Consider the following 18,572-nt stretch of genomic DNA (forward strand, 5'->3'; position numbering starts at 1 on the left):
GCTCCGCTCGGACAGTGCGCTCACCTCCACTCGGGCACTCGTAATCCACTGCACCAACATACATCACTGGCATTTGACTGCTATCGAACGTTCGAAACATACTGTAGTACCACCAACTGGCTGCTTGATGCCAGCCGACCGCCTGGCGCCAGACGAGTGGTCACCTGCATAGGATGATTGGGTGCCAAACAGTGGTTGGAGAGCTCGGCTCGTAAAGCACGCTCACCTCCACTCGGGCGCTCTTAGTCCACTGCATCAATATACGTCACTGGGCATTCGACTGCTATCGAACGTTCAAAACGCACGGCAGTATCACCAACTGGCTGCTTGACGCTAGCCGAACGCCTGGCACCAGACGTGCAATTAGCCATAATACTGCCTCCCCTCACTGGGCGCTCGGCAGACACTGAACACACCCCCACTGGGCGCTCAGTTGATACTGGCCGATCAGTGCTCTTCTTAAACGAGGGTTGCAGTACAAGCAACTCAGGAGGCATCAGGACGTCTTCCTGGTCCCAGAAGCTGCAAGAAGGTTCAGAAATCTGTTCTAGATCTCTGGAACGCTTGCAGATAAGCAGAGGATTGCATTCGGGAGATGCTGGCTTTTACAACGGTACGACTGCGCCTCCTGCCCACGTCAGAATCAGGGTCCCTCGTGGATACAGTGTGCCTTTTCAATGGCTGTCCACTGAAAACTCCGGACAGCAGGATCAATTGAGGAGTAACTATCCGGAGGCAAAAACCCCAACGGACTCCCATGGACTGACAGTATGCCTCCTCGATTTAGGGGAGTCTGACAGGGACAACCGAGTTTAGGAGATCCATAAGATGCCTTTCCAGTGGCTCTCTGTCAACAGGTTCGACTGAGGGAGCAACTACCCGTGGGCAAACCACATTGACCTCCCTTGGACGTTCAGTTTGCCTCCTCCCAGGTTTAAGGGAGTCTGACATGGACCTAGGTCTAGGAGCGTCGGCGGGACGAGTAGCCACCTCCTCCAGACACAACACTTGCACTTACACTTTTTGCACTCAACTGATTCATCAAGATCTTGACAAAAGTGCCCAATTGGGTTACGGTATCTACCATAATGCTAAACTTCCTATCTACTCAGGCTTCAAGGCTGGCTAAGGCATTGGGCTTGGAAGGTAGGGAGCCAGGTAAAGGAGTTACAGGTAGAGATAGAGAACTTGGAATAGAGGAAAAGGCTGTCATCTCTCTCTCCAGCCCTTGCACTCGAGTCTGACATATCCAGTCACAATTAAGGAAAAAAGCTGATTAGTGCTACCAAAAACTACAATGTACTTCACCAAATTCAGCGATGTCCATAAACAACCAGTGAAAACAAATCAAAACAGAAGCTACCCAGCGACTGATGTTCAGTCAACGAGCGGCAGGAACAAATTGGAAACCTGAGCCGGTTGTACCTATTCTTCCCCGAAAGTGGGCAGGGTCTGTTACCTACACCAAAACAATATGAGCGCTACTGTGAAATTTTTAAAACTTAAGCTGCCGCAAAAAGTAGGAACTAATAGCAATGTAATTACTTTGTAAGCTACTCATATAAAAAGACTGAAATATGATTCACAGATTGTTTGATCAAAATAAACCGGCACTCTAACAATAACATAAAAACAGTAAGAATCTTAAAATAGAAAAAGAAAGATGATGTTTGAGAGACAGAAACAGATGACGAAAGACAAGCTATATGAAAAGCAAAATAGTGCAAAAAAAACATTAAGAATCTATTAAATAATAAAAGTCTGACCTGAAAGAACCAGTAAAGTAATTTTCAAAGAGTTAGAAGAGTCTTGAAAATTAAAAATATTTAGGTACCAGCTGTAAAAGTAATCATAAGGAAGTTGGAAACAATATTAATAACACAGAATACAAAAAAGAACAGTAGATAGAAAAAGATTATCTCCAAAGTTAATATGCACAAGAAAATGTGATGCACTACAATTTGAAATGTGCAGACAAGGAATTCAGGAGCATGGTAGAGTGTGGCTACGGACAAAATTATGAAAAAATTTAAAATATCATTTATCACTCTGGCTACATGGCAGGGAGATCAACCACAGAGGAAAGCTCCTTCTTAAGGTAATTTCAGAAGTACAATGTATATAGGCAGAAGTTACAACATACTTGTAGAAGTTAAGAAGTATCTGATTAGAGTATCAAGACAAGCAATTATAAGGGCACTTCAAAAACATAAGGCAACAGAAACGTTCATTTAATAAGTAATAAGGTTATACCATGACACTAACAATAGAGTACCAATAGTTTCTGGATTTCACCAAGAACCAACACATTGCTCCTCATAGTGGTGAAGGAAGCCACAAAAGAGCTACAAGGGATATGGGTGCAAATATCAGTATTGAAGGCCTCAGAAATGCTCAAAAAATATAACTAGAACAGAGAAAAGATGACTGAACACCAATGGAAAAAGGACCAAAAACCTTAGCGCACCATGGTTGGGGATGACTAAATATCAAAAAACCATTTATGAAAAGTTCTTTATCAATTTTGGGCAGCACTGAGCAGTTTCCCATCACCTTGCATATCTCTATACAGTATTACCATGGGATATTGCTTGATTTCCTTGTAATACCTTGGAAAGTGTTCCTTACAGATGAAGGAGTCCATCTTGACAAGCTTATTAACTCCTTTCCTTAGTATCCCAAGCACTGTATATACATGTATCATGACCAAGTATTTTTTTACTATCATGAGAATACTGTACTCATCCATTACCCTAAAATATCTCCACTTATTTTTATGATTACTAAACAATTTTACTCATTCTTTGATGCATTCTCATTTCCTAACCTCTTCTCCTATTAGTATGCATTTAGTCATTTTCCTAAGCAGTTGCCAAAATTTATTCTTCTTTTTACCATCTTACACAGCTTTCCCAGTACTACTGAAAAGAAAAAAAACAACAAAATTACCTGCATATGCTGGACGGCTTTGGTGGTCTGGTACATGATGGTGCAAACCTGATCCACTGGCAAAAGCTTACCATCTAATAACCGTAAGGCATCCACTAACGAGCCCCCTGAAACAATAAAATACATACATTTTTATAACCAATAAAGTTACTGCCCGTAAAATAAAACATAAAATTAATCATCTCTCTCCACTATACAGTACACAGAGTGGACCATATTGTTGCCCTTGGTTGTGTGGGAATACAGTTTACTTTCAACACAATTCACATTTCATAGATACCTTTCACATAACTGGGCTGATAATCATCAGTTCACCAGGAAAGCTCTAATATTTAATGTGGCTAAGAAAAGTGGGGTATTAATCATCCCCTAAGGAAAAAGCACCATGGCTTTACAAAAAATAATTTGGTGGCCCATTTTAAAAGTAGAAGTGAAGCTCTGTAATACAATGGTTAGTATCTAACAACCTAAATCTAAAAAATCCTCACTTAAAACCATATTTTCTAAACATGAATTCAGCAGCCACTAACAGTTGCAGGAAAACTTTAGTGAACTATGAATATTTCAAGTAAGTATTCTTTAAACTACATGTCACTGACTTCTAAACAGACATACTGACCAACATCTTTTTGGGATTAAATCACTGTCATTCAAACATTTTCCATTCCAGGGACATTGGTAGGGAAAAATGTTACATCTGTTTAAGGACATTTCTAAACAACAGAAATTTTCTTAAAACAAAGATTTCATAAAGTTAATATAGACACCAACCTGTGCATAATTCACTCAGGAGTAGGAACTCGTGCCGATTTTCTTGACTTTTAGTCTTGTCAATGATAGATGCTGCAATAAAATCAACTATGTAGGGATGGCCTGACAGTTGCTTGGAGATTGTAATTTCCTGACGAATTGCATCACATGCTGCTTGATCAGTTCCCAGGAGCCGCTATTGGTGAAAAAATAAAGTAAGGAATATGTTTAGGACTAAACAGATCTAATTAAACAATGTAAATGTCTGAAAACAAGTCTCATTTGAATATAAAATTTTCAAAATGTCTAGAAGCACTAAATCCAGAGGAAGAGCCTCATAAAACGGTCTTAATATTATGAGCAAGATTTTAACTGTCTCTAAAACCTTAAAAATTTTGAGGGTTCCAAAAAATATAAACTTGCAATTCACAACAGGTTTCTGTACAAATTGTGGAAAAATCGCATGTGAATCAGCAGCAAAGTGAGAGAGTTAAAAGTCAATACCCATAATAATCCCATTTAATTAAACTTATAAATTCTGATACACTCAACTAGAAATGTTACCATTCAGACAAATACAAAAATAGGGATTTTTAAACAATTGCCTAGTTCTGCACAAAGTAATACTTAGGAAGACACAAACATACACTCTCCAGCAAAGAACAGAAAACAAAGAACCCACTGCAAGATTGGTGGTTTTTAATTGGCTCAGATATTTATTTTGTCTAATATACGGTAAGGCAATTAAGTTAATGAATTAAGATGAAACTTTAGAAAAAAAAGGGAGGGGGAATGAACGCCTGCTACTGTGAAAGAACCAAATTACTCTTCTACAGAAACCCCTGATAAAGTGTGATCATCCTCTGTTATTACTGTGTAGGTTCTACAAACAATATCTGCAAACCACAAGGCTGCAGTTTCACAAGATTTCTGTGACTAGTCCATGAACTCAAAGAAATCTAAACACTATGTTTATGAGAAATGGAATTAACGCAAAAATGTACACTTCCTATGACCAGTTTTTCTATAAGAGATTAAAAGACTCACTTATTCTCACTACAGTATAACACTGATGGCTGGGAGGACAACAGTCTTTATGTAAAATTCCATGTTGATAACTCCACTGAAAGTCTGTAAAGCTTTTAATGAATTTATTGAAATATTACGTCCTACTTCTTGCAATGATCTGTTCCAGAATTAGGCTCCTTCTTGAAGCAAGAAATGAGAGAATGAAGCTCCCAGATACAAAGTCAAAATTAATATTTATAAGTTGTCTAATAAAGTGTCAGAGATCTTTTTCTAACTGTTAGTTCAAGAAACTTGTTCTGATTGTGGCATTAAGCATTACAAAGATAGCTCAACTAAAACAATTAAATATCACTGTTGACTGCTTACAGGACAGTCAAGTTTTTTTTTTTGGCACATGTTGGAACAGCATTTTTCTGAAATATTATTGGGAAACCTACAAGGGTGGAGTTATGACATCTCCAGTAACAACACTGAGAATCTGACTAGTGCCAAGACTATTATATGTTGGAAGTCCCAAGGTCTCTCAGTCCTATGGATCTGTAAACAAGGCAGTTGAGTTACTTATAAAAAATATTTAACCAAATCAGTGACCCTTAAGGGCTGGTTACACAATGAAATGACATACTTTACTCTAAAGGAACACTGGACTTCAGTGGTCCTTTAAAAAAATTCCATCAAACATTCCTTATGCTTGTGATAAGCCATGGAATGGAATGGAATATAGACTTTAGGCCAAAGGCCAAGCGCTGGGACCTACGAGGTCATTCAGTGCTTGTGCTACGCCATGGAAATGAGTCTTACATTTCTCATATCAACGAACAGCTGAAAATTTGTTTCTACAAGGAACTAAAAAGGATGATTTCCTGGTTCTGAAGGTTATTTTGTGGTCTTTTTCATGATACTAACTCAACATCCTCCACTGCAATATGAAAAAACAACTCTTGAAGAAACAACTTAGTGTACCTACGAGCATCTAAACTTCCAGTGCTAGAGGAGTAAATAACAGTTTTCTGCAGCAGTGACGATTACCTTCACACTCTTACACTAAAGTTTAAAATTATATCTTCCATACATTTTCTTATTAATTCTTTCTTCAGCTCCCATGAACACCAAATGAATTATTGACATCTTACAATATCTTAAGCCATTCAACACCACCAAGTAAAAAAATTATACTATGCATATACATTCCGCACACAGTAATAATATACCTTAGTCTCCTTGTAATTCCAGCTACAGTTTCTGCACAAATTCTCCGAAATTAAATTACTATGAATAAGTGAACACTGAATAAAACATTTTAATACAAGGTCACAAAAACCAGACTTCAAATCTCTCTGAAAACCCTGTTACCACTCAGATAATGAACCCTTTTATCTGAGATAGCAATGCATGTTTCTCACTAAAGATTTTGCTTCTTTGGATTAAAGAGCCAACAGGGAGATTTCCAAATATTCATTGGTAATCACTAGGAAACTATCTGTACATTACTTACAGAAAGAATACTATACCACAGAACTGACTAATGATATTAATACTGTACAGTATAAACAAAATAATGAAATAATAAGCTTTAGCTTCCTATTTTACATACATACCTTTAAGGCATACGTTCGACCATTGCTCAGGTCTTGGGCAACATACACAAAAGCAAAACCACCTGAAAGAAGAGAAACATTAAAGTTCAGCACACAAATTAATACATTACCAAAAGGCCAAACAGCAAGCAAATACAATACATATCTAGATAAATTTGGGCAACCCTCTATAATTCTAATCTTCATTAATACAGTACATTCAACGTGGTTGTTGACCTGGAAAACAAGATTGTTTAGTATGCCGATGACGCAACACTTGTGGGTGTAGTAAAGTCTCCACTTATGAGAAATGAAGCTGCCTCAGCCTCAATCTGGACATGGACCAGATCAGTGAATGGTGTGGTCGGTGAGGTATGAGGCTGAATTCCAGTGAAGTGAAAATGCTATTGATTAGAAGATCTCGTACAGATTTTCCACCCCATCCTCCCTTTCAGGTGGATGGGACTTTGCTGAATGAGTCTGAAACTTTAACTATTCTAGGTGTAACTTTTGACTCACATCTTACTTTCAAGAAACATTTAATGAAAGTTTCAGCATATGTCGCACACAAGTTAGGTATTGTTCTTAAGGGCTCATATATTTATAACAATGAAAAAATCAATGTTCTCCATTGTGGATGTCACCTTCTGCCAGAGATTTATCTCTTTTTAGATAGAGTGGTTCGTGGTGGTAAGTTTGTTTCCTAATATTAGCAGTTATGACTTGAACCATCGACGGATGGTCTCGCTTTTGTACTTTTTCATAAGCTGTAATTTAACAGAGATCTTTCACATTCAAAACTGATCCCTGATCCCCTTTTTCTGCCAAGAGCAACCAGATTCACTGAACAGCAGCACCAATTTGTAGTACATGTGCCTCGCTATCAAAATTTTTCAGTTCCAAAGGTCATTCACTCCTCACACCGTTGGACTGTCGGGCAATCTCCCTGACGATGTATTGCAATTGAAACTTCAAAAGTTCAAGCAAAGATGCAATGCATTACTACCCTAATGCTATTCTCCCTGCATTTTAATAGAGGTTTATCTATTCATTAATTTATCAATTTAATTTTTCTTTTTAATAAGTGAGATCTCTTTCTATCTGTATTTCCCTTTACCTTCTCTTACTTCCCAGTGAACACCATACTCTTTGGAAGCTTGAATTTCAAGTCATTTGCCCCTGTGGGCTTGTTCCATATGAATAGGGTTCATCTTCTCAATAATAATAATAATAATTACCAACAGGCCCTACTTCCTCTTTTAAGCACTCCAGAATGATTTTTAGGATTAACCAAGCAACAGGAATCAACAAATGCATAAAAATAACATTTTCATAATAAAATTAAGTTTCATATTACTTACCGAGTAATTACATAGCTAATGTTTCTACTCGCGCGGCAGCCTTTTAAAAATTCGCGGTGGCACTTCTATTGTTTTTGTGTAGGTAACAGACGCCACCCACTATCGGAACACCAGGGAACAACTGGCAGGTAAGATGGTTTTGTTTGTGCCCCTATGTCCATAAGAGAGGAGGGTGGGCTCTGATTTCATTTGGTCATATACATGAAACTTAATTTCATTAGAAAATTACATAGCTGAATTCCACATTGAATGGAGGTGGGTTATACAGACATATTCTACTCCAAAACATTAAAGCATGGTAATGACTTTGAAATAGAAAAATTTGCCAGCATTAATGCAATGCTTGTTGTTTCCTTACCTGGTAAGAGAGCTATTGCAGGTGAATACTGCCTCTGGTTCCTCATTTTAACCAGTAGTGGTGTGGTACTTGAGCCTGTGGGTTGCCTCTACTTAAGTGGGAGCTTTGCAGCAGAGGATAGGCCTGATGGCTAGCAAAGCATATGAAAGTGCCCTTGCCCTGGGCGCAGTACCAAATTTAAAAACAACCAGACAACGCTGTCACCTACTCTGAAAAGACCACAACCCATCCACTAGGACTGGGGGTAACCCAGGTACACTGTACCCCCAGGCTCCCCAAAAACTCAAAGACCCTGCAACAAGATGAAACTTCCTGATTAGGAGAAAAAGAGCTTCCTATGAATCCTCACCCAATGTCATGCCAGCCACTGAATAATGGTCCCTAGGTACTGCAATTATCAAACAGGTTGAAGGGACCTCCTTCAAATAGTGAGATGCCGGACAGCCACCACTCCAGCAGGCCGACTGAAGAATCTCTGGGGTGATAGTGCCTGAATGCCAAAGTGTCCAGTTAGATACTGCTCTGACTTCATGAGCTTTACTTTAAAAGTTGGCAACATGTCTTCCTGGATCCTAGTTTGACAAACATCTCTGAAATCAGAGTCCCTCAGTGGGGTCATCCATTCTTAGACAGAGGGTGAAAGAGCCAGAAACTGTGGACCAGAGGTTACTGGATGGACCATGATCTCTGTGGGAGACAGATAATACCTCAGAGCTGTGTTGAGAGTCATCCTCTCTTAGAGGGAGCCAAAGATGTCAACTTAAACTTAATGGTGAAAGAAGAAGGCCAGGGCTTGGGATGGAAGAAGAATCTTGCCAAAAACCTAGGGTAATGGAGCAAACTTTTCCCTTTGGGAAAAAGTTGTCCTTTTATCAGACTGACTTGAATTTCAGTAAATGGAGCCATTTTGAGTAGCTATGGCAAAGAGGAAGAGTGTCTTGCGAATGAGGTACCTGAGAGAAGCAGAACAAAGAGGTTCAAAAGCAGGACCTGTCAGCCACTTCAAGATTACATCCAGGTTCCAAAGGACTTGATCAGGTCATTAATATCTGAGTCTGACAAAAGATCCAGGCTTCTATGTTTAAAAACTGAGCTAAGCATAGCTCGATACCCCTTAACGGTGGAGGAGGACAAATTCCTAGAGTTCCTCAGATATAGGAGGGAATCAGCAATCTGCGATACAGAAGTCTCAGAAGAAGAGACATTGTGGTTGTGGCACCATCGACAGAAAACTGCCCACTTGGCTTGGTAGATGAGGCTAGAAGATCTTCTGCATCGTGCAATACCCTCTGCAGTTCCTCTTGAAAACATTCCGACAACTGATGGGAGAAGTGACAGTCTGAAGCCTGTCAGGGCAAGAGCGGACAACCCTAGGTGGTGTCTTCTGAAGTGGGGTTGTTTGAGTAAAGACAGTTTTTGGGGAAGGAGTCTAGGAAAATCTACCAGTAACTGAAGAAGATCCAGGAACCACTCCTTCTGAGGCCAAAACAGGGCTAAAAGGGTAATGGTTGCATTGTGGTGAGCTTGAAATTTGTTTATCACCTCCCTGAACATGTTGAAGGGTGGAAAAGCATATAGATCCAGGTTGGACCAGTCCTAAAGCTAGGCATCTGTTGCCTATGCAAGAGGACCTGGGGCTGGAGAGCAAAAAGAGGAAGGCGATAGTTCCTGGAGGTGGCGAACAGGTCTAATGTTGGCTTGCCCCACAGAGTCAAAAGACCCAGATAGACCAGGGGATCTAAGGTCCACTTGGTGGGAAGGACCTGCATCTGTGTGCTCAGCTTAGTAGTAAAACATTTAATTTCCCCTGGATAAATCGGGTGATCAGAGTCACTTGGTTTTGATCCGCCCACAGGAGTAGATCTCTTGCTGCCTGGCAGAGAAGAGGAATGCGTGCCACCTTGTTTCCAGATAAAGCTGGGAGGCCTCTATTTTCTTAACTACCACTGTCTCACTGTCCAGTCAGAAAACTAAGGCTTCAGAAACCTGAAAAGAGTTCTCTGACAAGGTGGTTTGTTGCTCTGGGGTCTAACCAGAAACATCCTGATTCCCCATTAGGACTCCACAGAACATCCAAGGCATTGATGATAAAAGTCTAGGTTGGGGGGCTCAGGTCCCAAAGGGACTTCCCTCCTAACAGTCTAAGATAAACAGCCACCACTGAAGGCAATTGAGCGAGGGTGAGGAAAAGGTAAACTGTCCAGCTTGTTTTCCTGGATTTTAGCTGAATTGGAGAACTCTCATATGCAGTCTGCCTAGTTTGACAAACATCTCTATGGATGAAGACAAAGAAGCTCACCCATTCTGAGCTGAGCAAGATGAGGCTAGAAACCTGTTGATCATCTGGGCTGGAGAGCAAAAAAGGTCGAAGGCAAGGTTCCTGGAGGTGGCGAACAGGGGTGAATGTTGGCTTGCAAGTTCAAAAGATCCAGACAGACCAGGAAGGAGTTCCAGGTTCTTGAAGGACCTCTTCCTCTTCTGAGAGACCAAAACATTTAGCATCTGGAAAAGTCGGGTGATCAGTCAGGTTTTGGCTTCAACATGCTCAGATTTCAGCTAACTGCCAGAGAAGAGGAAACGTGCCACCTTGTCTTGCCAGATGTGAAGCAGAGACTGTGGTCTTGAGCAGACTGAACTGGAGAACCACTGTCCTGGGAGGGAGGTGCTGGCGCTCAGAAGAGTTGGTGCCAGGAGGTTGGGAGCTGAGCCAGGTACTCGGGAGTTGGCGCCAGGTGCTTGGATAGTGGCACCGTGCACTCAGGAAAACCAGCCAGACATTTGGTCGACAACCTTGGGCGCCTATGAGTGGACGCTGGGCGCTTGGGAGCTAGGAGAGGGTGCTCAGCGGTTGGGCACTCAGCTGAGGAGGTCTCTGGACTGTCCCATGCCACAGTGAAAGTGGATGCTGGAGTGGGGCAGGCTTTAACAGATGGATCTGAACAGCAACTCACGTCCAGCTGTGAAGAAACCACGTATCGTTTTCTGCGCCTTCTCTTCATGTCAGAATCATCGGAACTTGAAGACAAGTGATGCAATTGCAATGAAGAGCTTTCCAGTGGCTGTCTGTCAATGTCTGGGATCATGCAACAGGCTCAACTGAGGGAGCGACTACCCATGGGCAAACCCCATCAGCCTCCCTTGGACTTCCGGTATGTCTTCTCCCAGGTTCAGGGGAGTATGACAGGGACCATCGTCTAGAAGAACCGACAGGACGGATAGCCACTTCCTCCACTTGCACTACACTGTCACTCATCACTTTTTCAGTGAAAACTTTGCCCATAATCACTCTCAGTGACTCTACCAATTCTGCTACTCTACTTACTACAAGGCCTACCTTCTTATCAAACCTAGAACCAAGACTGGCAATAGTATTAGGGCTGGAAGCAAGGGAGCCAGGCACGGGAGTAGGTGGATGAATAGTAGGAGGGCCAGTATTAGGAGAAAAGGCAGGAATAGGAGTGGAAGGAAGAGCAGGACTAGCTACTAAACTAGGTTTAGGAGTAGTTTCTCAGCTAAGTAACCATCTCTCGGCTCTAGAAGCCACTTTCCTCTTCCTATCCCTCTCTAATTTATCTAAGTGCGATTTAAGCACTTTCCACTTCTTCTCATCCCAAGAAGAACATTTACACAAGTTTTCTCCTTACTACATTCTTGCCCCCTACATGTGCTGCATATTGAATGAGGATCATAAGATTTTGTTAACCTAGTTTTACAACCTTCGCTGCAATAATGAAAACTAGAAGCGCTGGAATCAAACATAATTCTGTAAAAAAAAATTTTAATGATAAAAAAAGTTTGTTCATAATAAACTGACAGAAAAAGCTTGTTGAGAATACAGCTATATATAAAAAAGTCTCATTGAACAAACTAGGTAACTATCCAAAAAACTAACAAAAAATATGAAACAAAGCAAATGTACATCACCAAAAGACAACTGCAATGGCGCAAATGTGTTCGACAATCCGGCAGAAACAAAACTGAGCTTACCTGCCAGTTTTTCCTGGGTGCTCCAACAATGGGCAGGGCCTGTCACCTAAACAAAAACAATAGAAGTGCTACCACGAATCTTTAAAAGGCTGCCACGCGAATAGAAACTTTAGCTATGTAATTACTTGGTGAGTTACTTACATGAAAGATGAAATTATACATAATTTTATGTATTCAGAGATAGTGTAATGGAAAATTTGGTATTTTCTTTAAAAGTTACCAAGTCATTATAGAACCAGTGTCATTTATATACTAATTTTGCAACAAAACAATGCCTTACAAATAAATTATAAATTCATGGTAAAAATTATTACTAAGAAAACAACTCAAATTCTATTATTTGTCCAGTCAAAACCTAACAGTAGAAAATACTGTGTGACTACTGGCCTACCAAAAAATACCCTATTGTACACATTTTACTTTTACTTTGATAATACAGTAATCCAAAGGGGTTAGGCAAAATGAAGAAGAAAAAAAATTACTCATATTTATCTAATGGAGCACATGACTGCAAAGGAACTCCAAACCTCCAATTCCAAATGAGTAGAGTACAAAGTAAAGTTAAGACAAAAGAGTAGAGTACAAAGTAAGGTTAAGAAAGTTTGATGGTATCAAGCATTTCTGCATCTCCCCCCAAAACATCCCAGTCATGTGCATCTTTGGTGGGGTCAAGAAGATGCAGGACCAGGAGAATTAAATCCCTGTTCATGAAGGTTAGGTTATGTTAAAATGTACCTCTTAAAAATGGTATTTGACCCTTAAAACTTTGTTATATCATAACTGATTTATGGGGAGGCAAAGACCCCCAGTCAGGTAGGGGAGGCATTAAAGAGCTTATGTTCGTGGGAGGAGGGTCGGGAAGAGACAAACCTTAAGCCAGATAGGAAATTGCATCCTAGGTGAGGTTGGGTTTCAATGTAGCTTTTCCCTTTGTCACAAGAATGACAAAAAGTCTACTTGTAAATTGTGTAGTTACTCTTACCACTAGATGGAACCACTGTCTACCCAAAACTTTACATTCCTGTTTCCTCATTTTAAAAAAAGAATGATTAGGATCCAGGATCCTTGTGTTACCGCATGTTTACTTTTTTAAGTGGTGCCTATGTTGAAGAACAATAAGAGCAACATAAGAAAGGACATTACCTACTGAGAAAAGATTTACAGATATATAGCTAACAGTGCCTAATAACTGCTATGACTCTAAGCTACCACAAAGAGATTAAGACATTTGACTATTGTGCTCAGTAATTGCTGTGACTGTGTGTGCCATTCGCGTGATGAAACAGACATGTAGTGTTGAAAATATTCTCTCTCCTTGACAAGATGTCAGTTGCATGTTACAGTATTCATATATATAGAAAAACAAAGACCTATACTATATATATTTAAAGCCATGTGAGTATATTCAAAATACAGTAGTTCATATTTAGCACCTGGTTACATGAATGACACTTCTTCAGTGACAACATACTAGGCTTATATTTTATCACTGCTTTACTTAGCCTCAAGTTTATTTCACATTTGCTCTTAGTGTTAATTTTTTATCAGTACAATAACCTCAATTTCCTATTGCAGTCCATTATTGTCAGAGAAGTGTGATATTAGTACACATAAAAATAGGTGGTTTGTTTTCTTGGAGACTTTCTTAAAATATCAGCCTTTAGGTCCTTAGTTTACAATGCGATGTTGATGAGTAATTAATGTTATTTTCGTGAACTGGAGCATCAGAGAATCTTAGAAATTGTTTTCATAACTGGGAATAGTAAGATTCGTACCTGAAAAGTCTGACAAATTTTCATGTCTTATAAGAAAAAAGAAACAATACCTTTTTCAACTAAAAAATTAATTCCATCACTGGCATGTTATACAGGTGTTTGTGTTAAAGTTGTTTCTATAAAATACTAAAGCAATGGAATACATGACCACAAGGGAACTTGAACTGTTTACTTGTCAAGAGTACGGCAAGAAGTTACTTTATGAAAGGTTAGGAAAAGAATTGTTGAGGAAGGTAGGAGGTCCCAGTTAAGCAGGATGTTGTATTCGAGGTAGCCTAAGTCAGTAGGTTTAGAACCCAAGAAAGGAGTAGCTGCCAATACCCTACCCGACCCAAATTCAAGTAAGACTATATCCTAGGTGAGGATATCCAGCCCTGAGAGTGCTAAATAAATTAGCTGTGGTAACGTTACACTAAAAAATAATCTACGTCATGATATTTCTACCATAAGTGAGGTCAGTTTAGTTAAGTTTGAATGTATCTGTTTCAAAAGGCATTTAACCTTTCTCAGTCTGGAAGATCATGAGGGATTCAAGGAAACTAAGCACTCTTGAACGGCTATGTAAGTTCTGAGTATCCAGGGAAGCAAAAACCCTCCCATGTCAAGTAAGATGTTATTTTCTAATCTATGAAGTTAACCTGGAGCAGGTTGGATAAACTGTAGCAATTCCTTCAGTGGTATTTTACTTTTTTCTTCTTTTCTTCGCTCTAGATGACACATGAGACACCAAGTATATGGTTGTGTAAATATAAACTATCTGAATCTTAGAGTGTACAGTATTTTTGTTTTTTAGTAAAAATGAAGTACTTCAGTACTTTTAACAATGTTTTTGTTATTTGTTGAGTAGTTTTAAGAATATCTTAATCTGTAATCAAATCTATAATTTTAACTTTTAAATAATTTTAACTTTTTCACAGCATAACTATTTGTTCTACTACTTCTTCTATTTCTGAGTGTTTATAATCATACTATATTGGAATTAATGCATTTTGGAGGGTATCAATTGTTGATGGAGTCCAAGAATGAAGCATCTGGCTAGAAAGACTACGTGGATTAGGTTAGGTTAGATTAGGTTAGGATAGTTAAAATTAGGTTAATATAAACTATGAAAGGTAACATCAACCATACTTATAATATGCCAATGCCCTCCTACCCCCACACAAGAAAATTCCTGCCAATGCCCTCCTACCCCAACACAAGAAAACTGCAGCCACTTACTAATGTTGTTCCCTCAGTTCTGACCGAGCTAACCCATAACTGTTAAGGATATGAGTTGCCTAGGGAAAAACACACTAGTATTTTACCCTAAAGAACGGTCAAATACACACACCCCACAAGATAGAGTTGGAAATGTGCACATTATGGTTTTGTTATGAAATCAGCTTATCATAAAATTATCAATTCATAAGCCAACAATGGCCAACTCAAAAATGCCTATTTCATTAAACAAGTTTTCCACAAATCTCCATAAGGTAAAAACAAAAAGTACTTGTTACGCTCACCAACTGTCACCATTTATTTCCATCCCTAGGAAATTAATTCACCATTCATTAACATGATAATGATCAGTCACTTACTGGACTATTAGTCTAAGCTAAAAAGTATAGAATATATAACTAAAAAATAAAAGACATATCCAAAAATATCTGATGGAAGGTAAAATGAAGACTAGACCAGACAAGAATTCAAGCATAGGGCAGTGGAGGAACCTTACTTCACATCTAGTCTACTGTAACCCTGTCAAACGAAAAAATGATGTAAAAATTTTAACTATAATTCAGGTTTAACTAACATCCTAACAACAGCCCAATTAATGCCCTACTAATGCAATGATAGGTATGTCTTTTTTATTACTGGTTTTGGGTTTCAATTTCTATCAGTAATCATAAGGGGAAAAAATTGAAATCAAAACAATAGGACCCATGAAAATGAAATGTCCAAACCAATTTGTCATGGCATGGTCAAGATATTTTACCCAAGACCTAGGCTATTATTTTGCACTCACAATGCTTTTCTTTATACCTTCAAATATATTTGCCATATTTCCATGTGTTTTGAACAACTAAGATTTGAATTTCACTGGTAGTTCATTGTGTTTTAATTGGGGAGTCCATGAACTGTATACTGCACAGAGTACCATAATCAACAATGATGACAGCATGGATATATAGCATCTTGACCTACCCTAGGGTACTGAAACCTAACTGGCTGGAAATCAGGCAAATGCAAATACTTATCTATTCCATTGCTAAACAGGCAAACACACAGACAAATTCTAGGATCCTGAAATTGTATGAAAATATCACCACAAAGTGAACAAAGCTTCAGAGTAGCCATATGATTGGTTGAACAAAAAATGGGAGTTTTCAATGGTTAAAGTCATAATTACAAGTATGACAGATGATACCACATTAGCCTAAACTAATACATGAACGAACAACCGTAAGAAATATGAAAAGATATGCAAGTAAACATAGGCTAGTCTTCAAAAGAATTTATGCATCATACCAAGAGGCCCATCTCGATAACTACATTTGCAGGCAAAGAAAATTAAATTTTTTTTTATGAATTAAACTGATATTCATTATTGTAATAAGCATGATAGTGTCAAGACTAATATGACAATGGTACTGTATAGGTAACTCTGCTAATGATGATGATGATGATGATGATGGTTTCGATGAGTCACATCCCATAACATTCCAGAAGCCAAGATATGGCGTTTCTTCTCTTATTACCCTAGGATCTTTGGATACAGGGTAAGGCTAACTTTAATAAAAGGAACCGCGACAAGGACAAGAATTTACCATCTCGGCTCCAGCCTTATAGATTAGTTATAGCATATAGTCAAGGTTATGATACGCCCGACTGAGTAACCAAATCTCCAGTCCACATCGAGGTTTAGCCATCGAACCAATCAATACGAATATTCTTTTTCATCATTGCATTCGTTGGGAGCTATGAGTATGTAAATTTCACCGAAGAGTAAATTTAAAAACTCAAATAACTTTCTAAAATATTTTTTGAATGAGTCGCCTACCCTCAGCTATGACTTTCTTGATCTTCAACTTGATCCCATTCACTTCGACTTCCTGGCCGACAAAGTTATTGTCTGATGTTGTTCCATTGGCTCCTAAATAGCCGAATGCACTTTTGAATAGATCGGCCATGTCTATTTAAAATTGCTGGAGCCTACATGACACTTGCTAAACAGCTGAGCATAACAATAAATGACGTGACCTTTATCGCAACAACCTTGTGAATTGGAGACTCATAGATCTCCAACTCGTCCCGTTTACTTATGGAGGGGCAGAGGTGGTGTGTAATTGCTAGACTGCGTTTCCGTTGTCAAATGAATTTCCATCAGTTTTATTTCATCGGGATCTCTTATAAGCCTTTATATGATCCTTCAGGCTTGCCCTTTTGTTTTATCGGAGCTCATAGCTTTTCTTTAACGTTTTGATCGTGTCATTGGCATGTTCTATAGTAGGGATTGCTTTTTTTCCCGATCTCTAACATTCAGCATTTTCTAAAGACCTCGAAATTTTCGTCTTTTTTTATTCCTAATACTATTTTTCAAGACTATGAGTGCCGTTGGCGTATGCTCTTTCATGCTCCCAGTCACAGTTACATTTAATGTGATATATGGCTCGAGGAGAGCACTTTAACAGCTCTAAGTTGTTCATTACAATATAGGACATAGCTTCTTATTTTTTGTATATTCTATAAAAATTTTAATAAGTAGTCACTGGAACTTTTAGAATGGGAGTGGCGAAACACATTTGGAATTGTTATCTTGGATCTGGTATTTTTAACTTCAGGCCTTTATAATTCACACATTACTTGTAGCCCTTAAGGCAGTGTTCATTGCTATATAGGCTACACGGGCCTTTTGTGTGGCACTAAGTTGCTTTAGCATTCGACCTTGACCACAAATGGGATAAATCAGTGCTCAAGTACATCTGTACTGCTTTGTCCGAATTTCTTGCATTTGCACGTTACAACGCTTTCTTAATTAAGTGAACCTAACTTATAATCGTCATTTCGTATTCCTGTGTTGATCCTTATCCGTGATGAGCATTTCAGAGACAGGTTTCGACTTTTCGTGTGTGATTGTAATATATACTGCAAATTTTTCCCAGTTAGATCTTTGAGTCAGTGATTATTTCAATATATACTGTAATTATTATCATCTTTATATTTGATACATTTGCTACGATACTATCAGTGTAATACTATCAGTGTAAGGCATTCTTTTTATCTTCTCCTTCACCAGCAGTAATCTTGATAGTATTTCCTTGCACTGCCTAACGATATCTGATTCATATCATTATATCTGACATGATTCTCTCTCTCTCTCTCTCTCTCTCTCTCTCTCTCTCTCTCTCTCTCTCTCTCTCTCTCTCTCTCTTCTTCTTCTTCTTCTTCTTCTTCTTCTTCTTCTTCTTCTTCTTCTTCTTCTTCTTCTTCTTCTTCTTCTTCTTCTTCTTCTTCTTCTTTTTCTTCTTCAGGGTTATGTCCCATACTGGGTTTGTACGGTATAACAGGAAGACGAAAAGGTTCCAACGGAACGGCTGAGAGGAATGATTGTTCCAGTGTGTAAAAGTAAAGGTGACCGAGTCGACCCATTATCTTAGGAGCATAACGTGACTGAGCATAACAAAAAAGGTGCGTGGTAGGATTTTAGTTGGAAAAAATATAAAAGAAACAGTTGTTTAAAACACGCTTTTATTAAAATACACTACAAAGTGAAAAATAAATTTTTGAGACACCAGGATTTTCTTAC

The 18,572-nt window shown here is 38.8% G+C and overlaps 1 protein-coding gene across 7 annotated transcripts in view; it reads right to left on the reverse strand.

The window, feature by feature from the left end:
- aux (cyclin-G-associated kinase) overlaps positions 1 to 17,090 on the reverse strand; it is a 72,195-nt gene extending 55,105 nt beyond the window's left edge. For 3 of the 7 annotated variants that reach the window (XM_067121383.1, XM_067121384.1, XM_067121381.1), the window contains exons 1-4: positions 16,827 to 17,039; positions 6,327 to 6,388; positions 3,721 to 3,895; positions 2,950 to 3,056 (exon numbers count right to left, since the gene is read on the reverse strand). In XM_067121383.1, coding sequence (XP_066977484.1) covers positions 2,950 to 3,056; positions 3,721 to 3,895; positions 6,327 to 6,388; positions 16,827 to 16,956 — 474 coding nt within the window. In that variant the 5' untranslated portion in view covers positions 16,957 to 17,039. Of the gene's footprint in view, positions 1 to 2,949; positions 3,057 to 3,720; positions 3,896 to 6,326; positions 6,389 to 16,826 lie in introns of all 7 variants that reach the window. The other 4 variants (XM_067121386.1, XM_067121382.1, XM_067121385.1 and 1 more) reach the window with 3 other exon arrangements.
- Between the last annotated feature and the right edge of the window lie 1,482 nt (positions 17,091 to 18,572).

Source organism: Macrobrachium rosenbergii, chromosome 19, assembly GCF_040412425.1.
Source record: "Macrobrachium rosenbergii isolate ZJJX-2024 chromosome 19, ASM4041242v1, whole genome shotgun sequence".
NCBI classification, from domain to species: Eukaryota; Metazoa; Arthropoda; class Malacostraca; order Decapoda; family Palaemonidae; genus Macrobrachium; species Macrobrachium rosenbergii.